At 34.0% G+C, this 22,172-nt stretch overlaps 1 protein-coding gene and 1 long non-coding RNA gene across 3 annotated transcripts in view; one reads left to right on the forward strand and one right to left on the reverse strand.

The window, feature by feature from the left end:
• The window catches only part of LOC118265114 (uncharacterized), a 139,953-nt gene extending 122,476 nt beyond the window's left edge, over nucleotides 1–17,477 (reverse strand). The window contains exons 1-2 of one of the 2 annotated variants that reach the window (XR_007707343.1): nucleotides 17,230–17,477; nucleotides 11,440–11,783 (exon numbers count right to left, since the gene is read on the reverse strand). Coding sequence is in view for 1 of the 2 variants with exons in the window: in XM_050706059.1 (XP_050562016.1) it covers nucleotides 11,512–11,783; nucleotides 17,230–17,434 (477 nt within the window). In the remaining variant the exon portion in view is untranslated. Of the gene's footprint in view, nucleotides 1–11,379; nucleotides 11,784–17,229 lie in introns of those variants that run through there. The other variant, XM_050706059.1, reaches the window with a different exon arrangement.
• The window catches only part of LOC126912697 (uncharacterized), a 59,682-nt gene continuing 39,370 nt past the window's right edge, over nucleotides 1,861–22,172 (forward strand). Inside the window, exon 1 of the long non-coding RNA XR_007707346.1 lies at nucleotides 1,861–2,188. This is a non-coding gene — a long non-coding RNA (uncharacterized LOC126912697). The remainder of the gene's footprint in view (nucleotides 2,189–22,172) is intronic.

The following is a 22,172-nucleotide window of genomic DNA, read 5'->3' on the forward strand; positions in this document are numbered from 1 at the left end:
GTTTAAAAAATTATAGTAACCATGTTCTTACAACGATTCTTATTTCGAATAGAAAAAAAATATCCGTTTTTATGAACGTTTCTTTCGAATTAAAGTCACGTTTTGTTTTTTTTTGCGCAACAATGTTTATTATTTATTCTCTGTTCTTGTTTTGAATACTAGGTCACAAATAGAATGGAGCAGACAAATAGGTGCCTTATTGTTTAACTATCAAGGATGCTATTAGGTGCATCGGTATGTTTACTCGTCATCATAACGATATGTATAAAATTATGCACATAATATGTAATAGGTAATCTCTGACTGGTATTAACGAGACAGTTGACATTTCCTTAAGAATAGCTTGATAAAATTATGAAAATTCGTTTAGCAGTTTTTAAGTTCATCGCGAAAGGACAGAACGATACCTACGTGATAAAGGATTTGTTTTATATTATGTAAGCATTGTGTGCTGCCAGAATGTGCTAATCAAACATACTAGCGTTAAAGCATGCTTTGCTTGTTTACACTCAAAGAGACGTGCATTGTGTACTTAATTAGGTGACAGTTGGCATTTAGTAGAGAATTTACTTGAAATTAGTGACACCGCTTCAGAACCGCAGCATGACAATTATTTCTTTGGACTATTAGTTTGATTAACCACTTAATTGAAAGCAGCTGTTCATACCATTATACCTATTAAAGATCATGGTAAATAGGGGTCTTTCACTTCTAATTAATAGAACTTCTATTATACATTAAAATAAAAGTTGTTAAAAATCTTATCATTAACCAATATTGATGGAAATACAGTAGATAAGTAAGAATAAAAAAAATATTACTGACACATTATTATCATCAACCCGCGACACTCCACTTGGAAAATCTTTCCTAGGCATCCTATAAACATAAGCGAGTTTGCAGACTGGATCAGAAATTGCATTTTAAAAGACTCAGTTGATCAAAGAGCGCTGCCCGGTCCCTATCAAAGGCTTAGTCCCCAGTGGCTCTTACGATATCCGTCAAAAGATTAAGTGATAACAATCAATATTATCCGGAGCTGCGTGCTGCCTAGCGGTTTACCGGGGCTCCGGCTCGAATAGCAGGAGTAGGATTGGGATGGTATTTAGTCAGTACTAGCTTTTGCCCGCGACTTCGTTCGCGTGGAATAGTGAGTTCCGGCAAATTTTTGGTTTTAACCACATAGTTCCCGATCTCGCGGGATCTCTTCAAAAATGAGATGTGGAAGATATTCCAGGGAACTCTTCAAAAATCAACATAATGAGCTCTGCGTTTGAATTTAATAGATGTATACTCACTTAGGGCATTGAAAAAATAGTTTAAAAACGGACTTAAACTAACTTAAAACTAAAGAAAGCTACGAATTACGAATTTATAACAATTAAAAAAGAAACTATATTACAACCTATCCTCTATGCTATAATAACCAAGCTTAAACTAAATAATTTAAAAGAAACGACTTAAATCTAATCTAATTAATTTATAAATTAGACTTACAATTTTATTAAAAAAACTAACTACAGTAACTACTAATAATCGATATCAAACTAAACCTACGTTAAATAGTTTAACCAAAAAACCAGGAAAACCCAACAAATAAACTTATTAATTGACAAATACAACGAAACCAATTTAGAATATACGAAACAGCAGGACCACTACAGACAAATAATCATACGACTGATAATACACTTTTTCTACGATAGTACCGAAGCGCTCGGCCGATACCCAACCAAATGAATGTAACGAAACCATAGCGCGATCTATTTCGATCCCAACGCCATCTATCGAGGATAAAGACAACTTGGATTATTTATTTATACTCCGTTCGGGCATTTTCTTTGTACTAAAAGTTTAATTATATTGATATTATTTTTTTCATACCTTTTTACTATTTATTTACTTTTTTTCGATGAATTAAAACAATAACATGAACCGAAGTCGTGTAACGATCGACATAGAATTATCTATACTCCGTTAGAGCATTTTCTTTGTACTAAATGTTTTATTATATTGATATTATTTTTTTCATACCTTTTTACTATTTATTTACTTTTTTTCGATGAATTAAAACAATAACATGAACCGAAGTCGTGTAACGATCGACATAGAATTATTTATAAATAATTTATTTCTTATTTTTATTTTTTGATTTTTGAAATAAAAATATATCTATGTCCTTTCTAAGGTTCTAAACTATATCTGTACCAAATCCGTCAAATAGTTGCGGAGATTAATGGTATAAGCATAGAATGTTCGACGTGATTCTTTAATTTGACATAACTTTTTTATTTATGAACCGATTGACATGAAACAAACACTAAATGTAAATTTAAGCATCCCACAATATATTCGTGAAAACCGCATCCAACTCGGATCAGCCGTTTCTGAGATTAGCGCGCACAGACGAACAGACAAACAGACAAACAGACAAAAAAAAAGTTAATTACATTTTTGGGTTCGACATCGACATAACAATAACCCCTGCTATTTTTTTTATTTTTATTTTCAATGTACAGACAGCACTTTTCTACGATTTTATTATATGTATAGAAGAGTCTTCCTCGCATCGCTCTAGGTGGGAGAAAACATAGGATGATTTTCCCTCCACAAAAAGTGGGTTTATTATAACTAATATCACAAGATCATAAACGTATGGTCATCATATTGTTTTACTTAAACAATACAACAATTTAAAATCTAATTACAAGAACAATGTTGGATTAAAACTTTTAATTAAGTACACTTAAGTTTATTCGTCTTTAAATCGAATATTTTTCTCGGTTTTGTTTGATCTTTATGTTGAAAAAAAAATATATATTTTTAGCTACGCCTGCGTCGGCTGTTGTGCAAAATGTAGAGGGTTCGATTCCTTTATGTTACCATAATAATTCCTGTATGATCAACAAATTACAACTGTTTTGGTTAGATGTGTAAGTATCATCATCAGTGAGCTTATTAGCTGGAGCTGTAAACTGCTTAGTGGTTTACCAGGGCACCGGTAACTCCGGCTTGAAAGCAGGAGTAGGAACGCAAAATGAATTTGTATGTTTGTAACTGAAAAGTGTGGCAACAAGTTTAGATGAAAGAAGTAACGAGGAATGGGAATCCTTTTTTCCTGATGACGAGGGCATGGAATTAAAAGCGGGTTCTTAGTTTCTTACGTTATTAACGAATTTATTTTCTACATTCTACATTTCGGTTGGTATTTTGAAATAAAAAACTTAACACTTTTGCAATGTCAAGTACCTACATCGTAAAACAATTCAGTTGCTACCTATACATATTTCTTTAGCAATAAAAAAATGATGGCTATAATAGTTTATAGCCATCATTTTTTTATACACGTGCTAATATACACGTGCTCTAGTCGCTCTAGACTAGTGTCTAGAGCGACTAGAGCACGTGTATATTTAATACTTTGGTCTAAAATACGCGCCTAAAACATATCTGCAGGGAAAAGCAGGAGTATGAACGGGGTGGTTTGTAGTCAGTAAGAGTCTGACACTCCATCTCGCTTACAAATCTCGTAATGTAATTGTTTGCTGTCTTTCAATAAAAAATACAATAAAACACAAAGGTTAGGAGCCTACTTAGTTAGGTACATTACTACATTACATACGAAATGTTATCAAAGTGAATCAAATTGAAATAGCAGCGCTAATACACAAATATAAAATACTAACATAATATTATGTATTAAGTAAGTACCTACACCTTGTTTCGTTAAAGTGATTTTGTTTTTGTGGAAGAGTACTTAGGCACATGCTAATACTAAACTATTAATTGGTCAAAATGGTCTTTCCGTGCTAATTTTAGAGCCTACTTAATGCACCTATGCATTGAGTAGGCTCTAGGTGTCCCAGTAAATTTAGGGAAAATAGTAGCACGGTAAACGTTTGAAGCTCAAGGGTGACGAACGTCTCCTTAGGGATGTGCCATAACAGGCGTTGCACCGTGGTTTCGGGGCAGGTCTTTTAGAGGTCCCTATGCAATTTACAGGTGCTGAGGGTGGCCACCGGCAGTGCCGGCGTAAGGGCCACTGACACCCCGGGCGAAAATATTGTGGCGCCCACTTGAGGGAAGCAATATCAAGTGTTAGTAGTAGTTTTTAATTTTTTGGGCGCTCCCCAGAATTTGTCGCCCTGGGCCATCGGCCCATCACGCCCCCCTCTAACGCCAGCACTGGCCACCGGGGTGGTTTAGGTTAGGTAAAAAATCCACAGATCTTACGCTTTTTCTTAAAAAAAATTGGCACCTTTTAAAGGTTTTCCCTATCTTTTAGTTTTATATCTTATCTTTTAGTTTATCTTTATATCTTTTAGTTTTAACGTAGCAATGCAGCGGAACGAACAAATGTTAAATTTTTGTTAGGCGCTTATATGTTTTTGCTAATTATGATTTTTTATGGAATAGGGGACAAATGACTGGAGCATACGGATCAACGCTGCCAGTGGACCTGGCAACACCAGAGGAGTATTTTTAAAAACACTGCCTGCTGCATGGTCTTTTCTGTTAGAATTTTATTGGTCGTATCGGTTCGGAAATACCAGCGTAATAGCGAGGCAGAAAGTATTTTTTTAGAAAATAAAATACAGTGTTTTTTTTTATAATCATCCTCATTATCAACAGCCCGTGACAGCTAGGCCACAATTGGACTATGAGCCTTCACTACATAAGAGGGGTTTGCCATAATCTATACTCTTGGTAGGTGAATTGGAGATTGCAGTTGAAATAGATCAGGCACAGAATATTAGTCCAGGTTCATCAGAGAGTGTTGCTTAATTTCTTTTAAATGTGCTCTCTTGGTGATGGGATGAGCAGGGGTGATAAGTGTAGGTATTCTATCCTACCGACACTACACAGTGTAGGTGTATGTAGGACATAGACAAAATCGATTCCTATCAATAGACAAAATCAATTACGAAGTTTATTACTAAATCTCAATAGGTATGTTCTTGGAAATAGTAATATACTATTATCTAGTATTCGGCATCTATTGTACTTAGGTACCTAAATAATGAAGTTTCCACACTATTGGTATAGGTAAGTATTTTATTGTAACTTTCGTGAGACATACTAAATTAATTATTATGTTATCGGCTTACTCACGTAATGTTTTGACGATTAACTCGACTAGTTTCAAGCCATGCAAGAGGCTCATATTCATGAGGAGCATTTCGCGACACGACGCGAAATGCTCCGTGAAACATTACGTGAGTAAGCCGATAACATAATAATTAAGGTAAGTATTTATGTGAGCGGTAAAGGGTATTATTGTAAAAGGAAATCTCGAAAGATCTTATTGTAGTAACAAATTCGATTCGCTTCAAGGAAGCTTGAAGCGAAGCGCTTCGCTTTAGTTTCCTCCAAGCTTCCTTGTGCAAACTGCTAAGGGGTGGAATTCTTTGCCAGAGTCTGTGTTTCCTGATGGTATAACCTGGGTGTCTTCAAGACCCGAGTTGTAGGTTGCTTATGAGCAGACGTGCTCCATCGTAGGCAGCATCATCACTTACCACCATGCGAGATGGCGGCCAAAAGTTGACCAATCAAATATAAAAAAATAACGATAGAAAAGGATAAGAAGAGATAAAGATTAATGAGGAAACTAAATATCCATAAGATTCCATTTCCGTCTAATTGAATATACTTAAATACATAAATAATCATTCGATTCGAATTAAGTTAACTCCATTTTAATTAATCGCCTTCTTGGGAATTTGTGTTTCCTATGAATGAAATATTCGGTGGAAGTCAGATTTTTAGTTCGAAAAGAAAAAGGAAATAAGTGTGTAGTTATTACAGAGAAAAAAGTTTATAATGAACACGAAGCGAGCACAAAGAGATGTCGTAATGTGGTTGACACAAAAAAGCGACCCTGCTCAATTATATTATAAGTAAAAAGATGTAGACAGGTTATTTGCGCTCAAAAAGTGGTACATTGAAATGTGGACGTGTGGTAACAAGTATAGTAGTAGATTTTGTACTATGGGACCGCTAGATGTAATATATAGAGGGACGTGGTTTGTAACGTCATGCATTATGTAGGCAAAGGAGAATGGCAGGTTTGTATGGGAGTTTCGTACAGCAAAAAATTTTCGTGTTCCCGAATATTTTTGGGTTTAATTGGTAGTAAACATGATTGGAAAGCCCTATAAAAATTCTCAGATTTTTAGAAGCTGGGAGATAAGAGATATAACCAGTTTTATGTTTGAGGTTAGGTTAGTCTATGGTCAATGGGAATATTCTGTAGATATGGATATTTTACAAGATTTTCATATTATTTATAAGGTAGAATATACATATAGTAGGTATGGGCTAGTAGAGAAGCTTGTTGTTAATAATATCAAAAGCAAAGGTCAATCGCCAAGGTTAAGCAACCCTTGCCGACTTTGGTGTGTGGATGGGTGACCATCATAGCAAATCTCCTTCGTGTTTCGGAAGGAGAAAGAGTAGGAAGATAAGAAATGACTTATGGAACATTTATCTTATAATAAAGTAAGCTACTATCATCATTGTCTAGTTTGTTTCGCGTTGGCGTTGTATTTCGTTGAGTGAGTGAGGTTCCCGGAGGCGCAATTACCCCTTCCCTAACAACCCTTAAATTCCGAACCCCCAAAAGGCCGGCAACGCACTTCTAACGCCTCAGGTGTACATGGGCGGCGGCGATTGCTTACCATCAGATGATCCGTCTGCTCGTTTACCAACTTATTGCATAAAAAAGGTACTTACCTAGTATAACTCCGAAACTCGACTTTTGACCTTAATTGTAGTACTTTAGTAAGTTTATTCAGTTTGAGAATATTTATCTATAGAAGGGTGTCTCATTACTATTGAGAGGTGGTCCCAACATTACCCTTTGTTCTTTATCACGTGTAAGCACTAAGCACATAAACATTGTTTAAGTGAAAAATAATGTAGGAAGTTGATAAATTGACATGAGAATTTACCCATTCAGTAGGGTGCTTAAGGAGTGACCTATGTCCAGCAGCGGTCTACAATAGTTTGATAATGATTAAGTGCTGATGGAGTTTTGAGCGTAGGTAAATAAAACAACTTAGTTTTTGTAGGAATACATTTACTTTATTTTCTTATAATTACTTGATTGGTTCTTAATATTACTTCATCCAAGAAAGGGGCAGGTCGGGTCATACCCTCATGGCAAGCATAACTCAAATACCAAAGAATGCTAATAACATGTGAGCAGCATCCCACTGTTCTTAAACCTACAATACAATTATAGCAATCACTTTTGATTGTGTCCCGGCTATTCATATTTGTTTCTGCAACTATGAAAACAAAATAAGTTCTAGGAGAAGAGTGGCAGGACTTTATTTTAGCTTGAAGCAACATAGACCATCTGGAACATAGAAGCTCAAATTGCATACTTGGCCCCAGCAAACTTCACAAACTTCATTCATGGAAGGTGTCTGTAAATAAATAACATTCATGTAATTCAAAATTAAGCATTTACATATGATAGATATAAATTGCGCAAAACATGACCAGGCTAGAGAATAAATCTTGACACACAAGGATTGGTTTTTACTGAAGACCTTTCCAAAAATACTAAATATATTTATTGTTCACTGGAGTAGAGAATGGAAAGACCAGGATCCTTTTGTTGTTAGTAGAGCCAACATCTTACATTTAGCAACATAAAATTGAAATTACTCTTTGCATTGCGTTTTTAGAAGCTAATTACTATAAATATGTTATTTCATATTATTATATACCTGCTGGTGCTCCAACAAACAAGCAGTGTTGTTGGGAGTAAGACTTTGACCACATGCAGCACACATCAGTTCAGAATTATCACTTTTCTGCTGATTAGGTTCAACGGGTTGAATATCTTCATTTAGTGAAGTATCCTTAGTTCTCACTCTTAACCAACACCGCACACAAGCTTTATCTTCAGGATGAAGCTAAAATAAATAATATAAATAAAGAAAAGCTTTCATTTAAACATACATGCTATTAGTGGAAAATATTTACATTGTTTTATTTCTTAGTTTATTTCAAATAAATAAAATACCGAATTGATAAAAGTTATAATACATGTTCTTATTTATACCTGTCGTGGTTAGATCCAAGTAGCAATTGTGTACGCCATTCTTTGTTCTTCTTCAATCAAAATTCTGCATTGCCTGATTCTTAGTAGGTATGGGTTGTCCACATACAACACAAACACTGATGGCCTATGTGTCTTCTCGGCATATTATCAGAAGAACATGAATAGCTAGCTAGCTGCCAGCATTCATGGTAAACATGGTCATCTGGTGTAATCTAGAAATAATTAAATGATTTTGAGTATGGCTCACCATTAAACAAACCAAACCAAGTAAGGCAAGTAAATAATACATGTTACCGATTACTTATGTGTTTATTTAGTGTGATATCACACGTAAAAGTTATTGAAGTTCGTAACTATGGCCCATTCGTACACACAATGTTATGTGGAAACAACTTACATCTCTAAGATATGTCCACAGACGAATAGTGTTGACGATGTCTTCACCGTCATTGGATAAAGCGTGTCTTCTTCTTCGGGACAAGCGAACATTGCAATTGATGCATTGCAAACTCGTCATTTTCAATAAAACACGTACACACAACACAATTAATAAAGCGTCCTTTCGCGAAAGTAGTATCAACAGATAGAGAACGGAGAAGCAGTTACTCAACTCAACGTAAAAATGGCCAGATAATTGCTAAATGTTTAGATGAAGTTATTAATATTTATATATAGTTCAAAATATTTATTTATCATTTCGTGCTTTCTGATATTTTATTAATGGCAACTAACTAAACATGTCTTCTACGTTTTGTTTCATTATATTACGTTTCGTTACTAAAATCTTTTAATTGATATATTTGCTAAACCCCAGCTTCTAAAAATATTATTTTTACAGAAAAATGAATGGTTTAGTTGCCTCAATAAGTGGTACAAATTTTATCAGGGAACACCAAAAAAAGTATGCTGTACGAATTCTGCCATTCTCCTTTAGTAATAACATCCCTTTGTATTTGCTTCATGATAATGAAAAACGAAGTCAAGGTTTAACAACAAATATTTATTATTTCAATGCATAAGTGATAATATTGCAAGGATGTAAACAGTGTTTTAATTCCTTCTTTAACAATAAGCAGTCTTGGTTAACTATTTCTGTATGAAATTAACTCGTAATCGTACAATAAACTTAAACAATAACTAACATTAGAACTTAAGACGGGATATTTACCATGTCTATGAGTTTCCGATATTTCGGCACTGTTGCAAGCGCCATGATCACTGATGAACTGGAGTGTGAGATGAATGTGTAAATATCCCGACTTAAGTTCTAATGTTAGTGTTAGTGACCATGTCAGTTTAAAAACTTAAACAATAACATAAATAATGAGCAAATACGTCAATTTATTAAGAAAAAACTTATATTAAAATAAATAAATAATCATATGCACCTATTCTAAAATAAATAATTACTCTAAGAATAAATAACAGGTTTCTTATTTATCTAAGTGTGAACTAGAAATATTTATTTATATACAATACTGTATAACTAAGAGTAGTTAGTAAAAAGTAGTTGTTTCGTTATGTGCATCTCTGTCCATCTGTTTAGAGATTAACAGGCGTAACGATAGGTATGTAAAAAATCTTTCACAAAATTAACATTTCTCCATTAACTAACTATTTCTTTCGAATGTCTGTCTTTCTTAAAATGTCGTGGTCGCCCGGATGATTAAGAAGTCCGCTCCTCATGCATGAGGGTTCGAAATTTACTAACGCTAAGTACCAATGTGACTTTTTTCCATTTACATGTACCTACTTTCTAAGATTATTTAGACACCACTGACAAACGGTGAAGGAAAACATCGTAAGGAAACCTGGGCTTATATACGTAGATTCACATTATCTATTACTAGTTAAGCTTAAATAAAAGATTACAATAAATTATTAAAGTCTAACATACAAATTGAAATATAAATAACTTTGGAAAGGTATAATTTAGTCAATCTCCACAACGGGCTTATTCGTGTGATCGCTCTGGCGCTTTTCAGATATAGATATTTAATGGTAATTATGTATCTCATTGAAAATAACAAAAAAAAAAAACTATTTGAATATGATTATTTTGCCGTTGCGGAGATTGACCCAATTAATAAATTATGCGTATAAATAAATATTAACAATAATTGGATAATTCAACGGAACTAATTAAGTATTTCATTTCATTGGTCACAAAATGTAAACAATTTAACAACAATATTAATTGAATTGGTTTTCAATAGATTAACTTTAATTTTAAATATTGCATGTATACAGTATGTAATAAAAATAAAAGCAAATGTTGAACGACCTGTTTCAAAAACAAATCTGTTGATTTAGCTAAAAGAAATACTATCCACATGGTGTCAACTAAACTGAACACAGGCTTTCCTCAATAATTGGCTCATGGGTCGGTTAGAAACGACCTGCTAGGCTAATTTGTAATTGTCAATTCGAATTATGGGAAGTGAGCTCAATCGCGGTGCCATGTCATTGGTTGTGAGAATAATCTCGACCAATGACAGGCGAGAATGCGATCGAGCTCTAGCCTACAGCTCTATCTATAGCCTAGCTGAATCCAGTAGCACCTAGTGTTTTTTATGGGTCTCATCTAGATACTTATCCCTACTTAATACATAATTAAATCTATTGAGATGTGAGGGTGTCATGTGTATGTGAACTTGTATGTTTGTAAACGCACCCACGACACAGGAGAAAATCCTAGTGTGGAGAAAAGTTTTTTTTTTAATACAAAAAACAATTGAGAGATGAGATATTGAGTAAGGCTCTTGAACAGTAAGCAAGACTAACAACTTTTAACACCAGTCTTCGACATCAAACATTGTATTATTACCTAGTTATATTACTTTCTACGATCATTAATGAAACTGAGATCAAGTTTCTTGACAACATTGATGAAAAGTTTCATGATGTATAAAATTGATAGTCTGTTTACGGTACTATTGTGGTCGTTGCCCAGCTTAACTAGTATTTTAATTAACTGTCTAGTATTTGATATCTATACTTTAACTCATACACCCTATATATTGCTGCTTGCGTTAGGCAGTGGTGCACGTTACGGCACTAATGCCACTATATATACTTTCTAAGATTATTTAGACATCACTGACTAAAGGTGAAGGAAAACATTGTGAGGAAACCTGGGCTTTATGTACTTAATTTCTAATTATAAGTTTGAAACCGCCAACCCGCATTGAGCAAACGCGGTGATTAATGCTCAAACCTTCTCCGTGTGAGAAGAGGCTTTTGGTCAGCAGGTATTTGATATCTATACTTTAACTTTAACAGCCTATGTATTGATGTTTGCGTTGCAGCGTAAAGAATTATTACAAAAAAGTCGTGTTAATATTTACAGGTAGAAAACAATAAACCGATCTCCTTTTAAGAGCGTCCTTCGATAATGAATCATCAAATCAAGTCACAGAGTTGAAAATCGATTGATATCAATTTAAATACGTCGCAATAGGTTCTAGTCCATTTTCGTGGTAACCGTAATGTTCACTGGCTGCTTCCGCATCTCGTCCTTTGAAGGAATTATGATTTTTAAATGCATTGATCATAATTAGCGTGAGAGCTAATTTTCCGACAAGGAATGATTTGATGAGCATAAACTTGAGCATGCCTAGGACCAGTGGCATGAGGGATGATTGCAGGATAAACGGCAGGATGAACATCGGTATAATTTTCTGCATCATGTTTTTCTTCTTACCTCGACCTGGAAATTAGAAAAAGAGTTGTATTAGATACTATAAAATTAGTATATCTTATTCCGTTTTTTAAACGTAACCCCACACTGAGATTTTCCCTTGTGTGGTGGGTGCGTTTACAAATACAGAAGTCCATTAACACATGACACCAAGTCCCGCAATAACAAATTGTGAATCACACAAAGAGTCGCTCCGTGCGGGAATCGAACCCGCTACACGTTGCGTAGCAGTCTGTTGCTTAGCCATCGCGCCAAACGTGCAGTCGTTAATATACTTATAGTTAACACGTGTCGTTTCTCGTTTTCATTTCGATTTCAATATTTGGGACTAGCAAACAATTAATGGGTTTAAAAAAATTGTAGGATTTGGATTTATAAACGGTTTAACGGTTTACGGTACGGTCGTTTCCTATCAGGTCCCCATAACATTATTAAACAGTCATTTTAATATTTTATATACCAAATCACTATTAATGCAGCATAATTCTTAACTTTTTGACACTGCTGAAAATAAAAGATTACGAGGAATCTGCTGAGTCAGTACATTCTACTAAACTTTAATCTGCAATCTGCAATTCACAAATACGAATATGAGTAAGCGGCGAAGCGCAGACGCCTCGCGCCAAGAGAATGTAATAATAACAATTGTAACTTTAATTATTTCATCTAGACTCGACTAGATCAACTACAACTTTCTCCCAGACATTAAATATCGTTGGGTGGCAAAGTAGGAGCATTTCAAATTATGATCGTGATACAAGAGAAAATATGCGAGACGGACGCTCATACACTTTTTTTCTTCGAATGCCATTAGTTGCACTTATTACGGGCGTGTGGTGAGTAAATAAAATCTCTGTGTTTTTGCTGTTGGGTGATGTATCAATCTTTCTCATAGTCTCCCAACTAAGTTAGGAGTATCTTAAAGTTATAGAGTGGAACTACAATCATGTTTTATGATAAGTATCCATTGTGTAACTCTTGAAAACCTATTTTTATTAAGTTTACTTAGACGTAGTTCACACTCCAGAGTAGGTCTATTTTTTGTGTTAAACCTTTGTATCCCCACACAAAGGTTACTAGGTACATAGGTTAGGTTAGGTTAGGTTTTTCTCCTGTGTCGTGGGTGCGTTTACAAACATCACATGCACAGACACCCAAACCCGAAACAATAATTACCTTATGAATAAGAAATTTCAAAAACCCGTTAGCACGTCATTTACCAAAATTTCTATAAAACCATATAAATATCAAAGCACAGATTGAGTAAAGATTAAAATTAATCTCAAAAGCGGTTAACAAAATTCCTTGGAAACATAAAATACGTGAAATTAATAACACAAAGTTAAACTGCGTGTGTAATGTCACTGCACTCTTGCATACTTTCACACACGCACGTTGATGTTTTATCCAATATAATTGCATAAAATGTAATAATACGAGCAGACTGGACTTGGACTTACACAACAAGAATTCTGTAAAACCGCACGAGTAAAAATATCAAGGAAACCAGTTTACTGCCATCATATAGGAACTTTTTGTAAAAGTATTGAGTTCTTTTTTTTAATGACGTACAGTAATATTAATAAAATTTAACGGCCGTCTGATGGTAAAAAGTCATTGTAGCCTTATATGTACTTATATCTGCAAAATCAGAGGCATCACGAGTGAGGCTGACTAGGAGAGACTTATAACGCCTTTTTTGAAGAATCCAATGCTCGTAAGAAAACTGCGGTCGTTCGTTCGACAATCTGAGCGTCCTATGGAGATATTTCCTTTCAAAGCGTGTTTATATCATCCACATAAAATTTTATTTTCAATTTTATTTTATTTACTTAAGGGCAACTTAATAAGAAGTTGCCACGACATGCATTAAACAAAAAACAGTATTTTACAACAAAAGGTTTACTTATCTAAAATAAACAAATAATTCATTCATTCATTAAAAAAAAAATCATAAGAAAGGTCTAAAAAATTTCATAAGAAATTGTTAATAAAAAAAATCTTTAGATAGATGAATTAATAAAAAAAAAACTCTGTATTATTTATTTATGAACTTAGAATAAGTTTCCCTTTCGAGATAACAACAGCCATATTTATTTACTTTGCTCCAATTAGTTACTAGATCACTAGGAAATATTTTTAACGGTAAGTAAATGTAAAACGATTATCATATTTTATGGTGCAAACTGCACCATTTATCACTAAATTAAAAGTGTAAGATATTTAAAATATGCTTATTATCAATTTAAATACCATTTGACTGCCTTATTAGTCGGTGAGTCTGTACGTGAAATTAGGTGGTACTTATGGTCAGTTGTGGTCTTGAGATAGATTTACGGGTAGGCAAAGTATTATTGGGCTCACCCACCTATATTTTTTTCTTAATATGAATATAAATTTTTGTACCTACACACTTAAATATTACCTACATGTAAAATGATTTGTAAACAAAAACATATGATTTATAGCATATATAGATAGTGCCATATTATGCAAACTGTAGGTAACGGAGTAATGACCAAGGATATAGCGCAAAATAACAAAAAAATATGTTTTATAGCCTACAGTTTCAAAATCATGTCTAAAAACAATTCGGTAACTATACAAGCGCTAACTAATCAAATATTCCTATCAATAGTCTACAAACAAAACATTTGATTGTATCGCTGTATGTCACCGCTCTGATTATTACCAATTTGTATGTCGCGCACATGTCACTATACTTTCTAGTAACAATACATGGTCAATATGAGGCATTGGCTATGATTCGGGACCAATTTCGAAATATCCTTTCTAGAGAAAATAGAAAATAGAAACTAGAAATTCACATTGCTTTGGCAAGCTTATGCATTGACATTGGCTTTGGCATAATTCTTGAATATTATATTAACTATTATGGGGCAGGGACTGTGTTGTGTATTTGTACTGAGGTCCTAGCTGCTTACTTACTTATGTACAGTCTAGGAATATATAATTACTTAATCCCAAACTAAATATCCAAACCGCTGAATTGAAGGCAGTTGTATTAACTGAAACTTAATAAAGTATTGCACCAATACAAAAATTTATTAATTCTATCTCTGCCTACTCTCTTTTTACCTGACTATAGTGTAGCAACAAGAAGGATTGAGATTTTTAGTTATCTAACAAGTTCAAACTTGAATCAAAGTCAATTTCAAAGTCAAATCATTTAGTCTAATTAAACCATAAATAGGTATTTTTAAAAATGTCAACAAATAAAGAAATAAATAATAGTCTGTCAATCTATCCGTCAGTGAAGTTAGGTGCTACTTCCAAAGTTTAGAATGTAGTCGACAGTCACAACATAAAGTTCTAATAACACTTCGATTCTTGAAATATGGTTAAATCTGATACCTTAAATTACCTAGGTACTTACTTATATACACAATAGGTCGTCGTATATATGATAAAGGTGAATTAAAAATAAAAATATGTGCGTTTCTACTGTAAAATACCTCTATAATAATATTATAAGTACTAGAGTTACAGAGCAGACGAGGAGGCTACAGTTACGTAAATTACATCTGTCTGGAGCATATTACGTACAATTACGGGAAAAATATCATATAATTATCTCCACTTACAAACATGTGCCTTTAATGAACTTTAAGAGTTTCTGAGTAGGTTCTCTGCTATAACATTTCTTAGTTCATTCACGATAAAAATAGACATCATTGTGTTATTTTTCCTTTTGTCTTTTAGGTAGAAATTTATTATCAAGAAGTACCTAAATAGGTATTTTAAATTAACTAAAACACACGTAAATTAATGGAGAAAAGCTCTACTAGTTTCGAGTCACAGAGAGACTCTTCATCATGAGCAGCGTGCGCAGACGTGGCGACGTCGCGCAGCCAACTTTTAATGGAGAATAGCTCTACTAGTTTCGAGTCACATAGGGGCTCTTCATCATGAGCAGCATACGCAGACGCGGCGACGTCGCGCAGCATACTGATTTGTTAAATGATACAATACGACACACAAAATGCATAAATTAAAGCCTTATTAAATGATTCCTCTTCAATTAAGATTGCATTGTGATCAGTCAGTAATTGCTATTGGCACTGAAACAATTCTAAGAGAACAGTAACTGGTCTCCATTCTTTACCTTCACTTCAATAAGCACGTTACCACGTACTCTCGATAACACTCACTTATTCGTTCCCTAACTTGAAATCTCGAACTTGAAACTACTTGTAAGTGAAAATAAACAAGAAAACTCATTTTAATATTAAACGTAGTAAGTAAAAACGAGAAAGATTTCCTTCTCTTTTAGTTTAGAATTCTAGTGTATAAAGTATCAAGTTTGTTTATGCACATAACTTTTATTATTAACTAACTTCTGCCACGTGTAGCAGGCTCGATTCCCATAGGCAGCAAAGTGATCTATAAAAGTGGTTGTTTCGGATCTGGAAGCGTGTATGTATTTTATAAACGCATAGCGACTGCGGCGACTCCTATTGATCATAGTGTGATGTTTTATAACCTTCCTCGATAAATGAACTATCCAATATGAAAAAAAAAATCAAATCGGACCAGTAGTTCCGGAGATTAGCGCGTTCAAACAAACTAACTCTTAAGCTTTATATGATAAGCAAGTATGTATAAGATAATATACTAGCGGACCCGACAGACGTTGTCCTGTCTACACGTCTTTAATTTGAAATTTTAAACTTTTTTTAATAAGCTAAAACATTCTGGACCTTTTTGATGAAAATTGTTATTCAAATGTTATGACAATATCTAACGTCATTCATATTTGACACTGCGATGGTAGCGCCGTCTGTCGGCTTCAATGTAAAACATTCCAAAATCAACAACTACTGATAAATTAAAAAATAATCAAAAAATCATTGTCCAGCGGACAAAATTGTGAATCTAAACCATTCTCAGATCCCCTTGAACACACACAAAAAAATTCATCAAAATCGGTCCAGTCGTTTAAGAGAAGTTCAGTGACATACACACTTACAGAAGAATTATATATATAAAGATAATATTTACAACCCAAGACAAGATGCAAACAAGAGGGAATGTGACAATGAAAATTAAGTTCAAAGTTAAACCTCATTTCTTGGTATAAATTTTCTAGCTAACTTAGGTAAACTTAGTCTGCCTAAGTTTCTCTACGAAGTAAGACAAACATATGGGTATGTTCAGTCTTAAGTAGATTAGAGTTATAAATGTTAAAACAAGTAAAAACTTCCAAGATGTTTTAATTTACACTAAGTAGGTAAGTACCTAGTGTACCTAAACTAAAACTAGTAAGTATCCTGGCGAAGTTACTTGCGAACTTGGTGGTTAAAGTACTAAACAAATTGTAGTAGTAGTAGTAGTAGAGTACATAATATATATTTTTTATATAATGTTCCCCTAATTGTTTGAAGTTTAACACATTTTTATGCACCAAAAAACTACATAGCCTTAAAAATCTTACCTTCAGCCACTTCAGTATCCACATCAATAGACAACATCCTCCCGGTGCTATTGTCCTTGGGTATATTCACAAAAACACCATCGTATACTTCAATTCTTTCATCTTCCACATGGTCATGTTTTGGTACACTGTGCGCAGACGCTGCACAGATAATTAAAAATAGCGCGAAAATACACAGAGTCCGCGTTGGTTGTAGTGCGTCCATTCTGCCGGTCGTTTGGCCAGTGTACCTGCGCACGCGCGCCCCACCACGCCTTATAGATACTATACCCCTAAACTGAAGTGAAGCGCGTCCATGTTTCCCTCAAGTCACTCTCGATGTTTAATTTCACTTATTATTCGTGAAATTGGATAGTTCGGAATCGTAATATTACGGGTAATTTCAAGTTATATGGCAAGAAAGTTTAAGTGTAGGTATTCATTGATTCGTGGAATATTTTATTTGTATTAGTAATATGTAAATAATAATAATTTTAATAAGTTTTCGGGGCAAGTTAAGTTCGAAAATTTAATTTCTAAATTAATTATGCGTCTTCTTCGACCTAAAGTTTCTATTATGCGCTTTGGCCTATTAAATGATAACGGAAGAATTGTATGCCAAGAATCATTATAATCCGACACGACCTTCAAACCTTCAAGAAAAGAGCGTATTCTTTTTTTAAACGCCGGCAACACACTTGTGGCTCCTCTGGAGTTGCGGGAGTCCATGCGCGGCGCTGATCGCTTACTATCAGGTGACACGTTTGCTCGTGAACTGATTTTTAGGATATAAGTTAAAAACTTATCATCATTGACATCCGTGATCATGGCGCTTGCAACAGGCCGAAATATCAGAAAGTCATAGACATAAATAACATGCTAAATATCCCATCTTAAGTTCTAATGTTAATATTTTTTTTATTTAATAAACCTAGTTACCCTAAACACAATAATATGAGAGTCTAGATGTGCAAATGGTAGCTAACGGGGGAAGTGGAGCATATCGACAGACCTCACTCGAGTGAAACAAACCCAAGCTTCAATGTTGGCTCTTTCTGATTCATTACCCTTTGTGGATGCGGAACCAAATAATATAGAGATAGAGAGAGATCGAAAGATTTCGTAGAAAATGAAGGTACGTACAGTTAAGTAGGTGATTAGAACTTGAAACGGGATATTTACCATGTTTATCTATTTCTATGAGTTTCTGATATTTCGGCACTGTTGCAAGCGCCATGATCACGGATGAATTAATAATCATTTCAGCCGTCTAATACTAGTGTTAGTGACCATGTCAGTTTAAAAAGTTAAGTAGGTGATTAGAAGTATCAAGCGATAGATGTACAAGACAGTTAAATTGTATGTAATGATTTAATTTGCTTCCTGTCTTACTTAAGTGTTATTCTATTTAAATACGCCTTATTTATATGCTGACAAAGAAAGTTTGGTTAGTAAAGACTATAAATAGAAAATTCCAATGCTCTACAATTGAGAGTTAAAAAACAACTTTTTTCTTTGTTAGTACAAAAGTGTTATTATTCTATATTAGATTTCTTATTAGATAAATATACTTAGACTGATTTGCTGCATGTTAGCTGTAAGTTTTGTTGACTATTTTATATGTACTTATAAAGATTTATAATTTGTATAATTCCCTTTAAGATTTATAATAGTTTCATAGATCAGTTACAAATATAGATTTAAGATTATTGCAATTATTGATTTAACTATTTTTTTAAGTATAAAAATGTTTGCATGCCAGATGGTAGAATTTACCAGGAACGAAATATTTTGGTAAAACCTTTTGTATGTACTTACATTCAAAGCAAATGATTTCTGATTCTGATTTTTAAATATACGGTAAGTCTTCAGAGGTGAAGGACAAAGTACTAATATTGAGTAAGTATTAGTAAAATAGGAGAGACCTTGTAAATTGATTATAAGCAATGAATACAATAACTTAATATTGTATTCTTGGTAAAGTAGGCAGTGGTTTTCGGTCGAAATTTTGACTTAGATTTAATTTAAGATTTCGAACTAACAGCCTTAGCAGCAGACCTTAAAGTCTCTAGACTAGATTAACATACTTACTGTTCTTAGAAACTGTCTTATGTAATAGGCGTACTACTTTGTGTTGTCACAGTAATAAAACATAAGACAATTCAGCATATTGACATAAGAATTGAAGTTAGGAAAGAAAGTGTTTGTTATATCATGTGTTACAGTAGGTATTATGTTGACATTGTTCACGCACAAACATAAAGAGACAACATCTACTCTGAGGTAAAACCAGCCGCTATTATTCAGATCGTTGTGTATGATAAATAAGAGCAACGGTGCATAAAGATTGTTATTAAAGCTACTGCTTCACATGAAGACGCCATATTAAGTACTGCTTATATCTGAATTGTCTGCAGTTGTCACTGATGGAAGAGCCATACTTCGGCACGAATGGGCTGGCTCGATCGGAGTGATAACGCTCTCACAGAAAACGGGTATGAAACAATGATTGCGTTGTGTGTTGTGGCAATTCAAAAACCCCCAAACCTTTTAAGGTTTAGAGGCGTATGTTATGATCGTATCTGTGAAACTATGTGAACGGTTTTCACTGATACGCAGCTCAGGTATACGATGGAAGGGAAGTCATCCATAGCACACATCCATAACACACATCTTTTCATCTTAAAAACACTTCTTAGCTGAGTCCGTTTCCACCAGCGCTATGATTTGCGTAATAATGAATATGATGGTTGAAAGCCAAGCGCATCCACACTAACGTAGCATAGTACGTTATTGGTGGAAAAGCACCCTGTTGTAAAAAAGCTGCCGAGTCATTAATGGGATTCATCACCATCAGCCCGTAACAGTCTACTACTGAACTACAAGTTTCCTCTACATAAGAGGGTTGTCTATAATGAAAATGAAACGAAATAAAGGTTGGATACGACCGAACTGTTGTCGCAAAATGGTAATGTTCAAATAAATAATATGAGAATTTCCATGCGAAGACGTTGGAATGTTTACCAAATGAATTCTATTATTGCTTTTGTGCGATCAATTGACAAGAACCCGTATTCGGTTACTTCGAGACATAATTTGTATAGCTATGTTGGGATCCAATGTTTGGATAAACTATATTACTTTTGATTCGTTATATGTAGGTATTTCATGAAAAATCTTATTATATTTCCTGAAAAAGTAAGCAAATTTTAGTATAATCATTTGTGAATAGTAATCAAATCTAATAGAGATATATCTATGAAATCAAGTTGTAATTGAATCAATAGTTATAATTTAAATGTCAATTAAGGTGGTTAGAAAGTTGTATTAATTTATAATCAATGTAAGTGTTTTTATTCGACAGATGATGACTTTTTTATGGAATGGGTGGCAAACGAGCAGACAAGTCACCTGATGGTAAGCGATCAGCGCCGCCCATGGGAACCCGCAACACCAGAGGAGTCACGCTTTAATTAAACTTACATAAAATAAGAACTTAAATAATAAGTAATAAATAAATATGTATGTACCAAATTAAAATAATTTCAAACTAAAAGGAAAAGAGGTCTCTTTCCCTTTGAATTCATTATAAATAATACTAAGTAGTAATAAACACGATCTATTTCCAAACTCATCTTACTTAAATGCTTCATTTAAATAAGTCGGTTAAACATGGGCATGGGAACTCTAGAACTCGTCTTTGGAAGGCATGCTTGCGGTCAATGGAGAAGATCGACTATATTATGTACCTATTGTCAAATAAATAGAACTTTTCTGACTACCTCGTTGGCTAAGTAGTCGCAAGCCAGTCTGCTGAAGATGATCTGACGACGAACTACTCTGGTTTCGGTTTTAAAAAAGAAAAAATACTTTGTAATAGTAATGAATATAATTCCCTATGAGTTATTTACTTTTTTAGGCTTACGATTTATTACATGGAACCATTAAAAACAATTATATCTATGCATGGGACATATAGCTGCTGGTAAAATGACACCATCGAATGCACGTCGCTATGTCAACCAAACAAACACATTTAGCATTTGTAGTTAATATATTATAGGTTTTATACTACCAGTTTTTCCACGCAACATCCCTAGAATAGTACCCAACGTAATGCAGCGAGAGAATGCCCATTAATTCAGTCAGTGGACCTGTATAAAACTGGTTAGAAACTCTGGGATAGCTGCCGTATAGTCTAAGCTAGATAATAGTCTAGATACAGATAGTTTATATTGTACTATAGAGGTATTAACAGGTGACTATTATCTAAGCCCTGTTTGTAGTTGATTAAACTGTGATCGAGGTTTAATTGAGGTCAGGACATGTTTACGTTACACAATATTCTCCACTAAAAAAGTTTTCTAAATTGTGCGTCTGATAATAAAAAAAAACAGTTTCTGGTAATTTTTAGGACTTACTGTCGTACTCTGTCATTTCTACTTAAACTATTCCTTAGTAGTATTAGAAGATAACCTTCAGCTTCAATATTAGTGCCATTATATTAGTTCCGAAAACAACTGCTAAGAACTGGGTTAAGTAACCATTAAATGAAGAGTCATTTACTGACCAACAATATACAATGTGATAGGGGTGAGACTTCTAACCCGTTAAGGCTGAGTACTACATCTAATTTTATCGACAAAAGTCGGGGGTCGAAGGGGTCGAATCCCCTCCCCCTAAAAGTTATGGCTATTTTAATATTTTTTTTACTTTTCTTGATATCAAAGGTTGTATGCGTCGTAGAAACAAAAAAAAACGTCAAACGGTAGCTAATAACCTTGGCTAACTAATTCATAACTTTTTTCATATGTTTGATAATGTTTTGGTGAGAAAAAAAATCATTTGTGAAATATTTTTACCGAAAAAATCACTATTTTTCAATATTTTCAATTAGGGGTTCAACACCCCATATTATTTTTTTTGTCGATAAAATTAGATGTAGTACTCAGCCTTAACGGGTT

The sequence above is a fragment of the Spodoptera frugiperda genome, chromosome 28 (assembly GCF_023101765.2).
Source record: "Spodoptera frugiperda isolate SF20-4 chromosome 28, AGI-APGP_CSIRO_Sfru_2.0, whole genome shotgun sequence".
NCBI lineage: Eukaryota > Metazoa > Arthropoda > Insecta > Lepidoptera > Noctuidae > Spodoptera > Spodoptera frugiperda.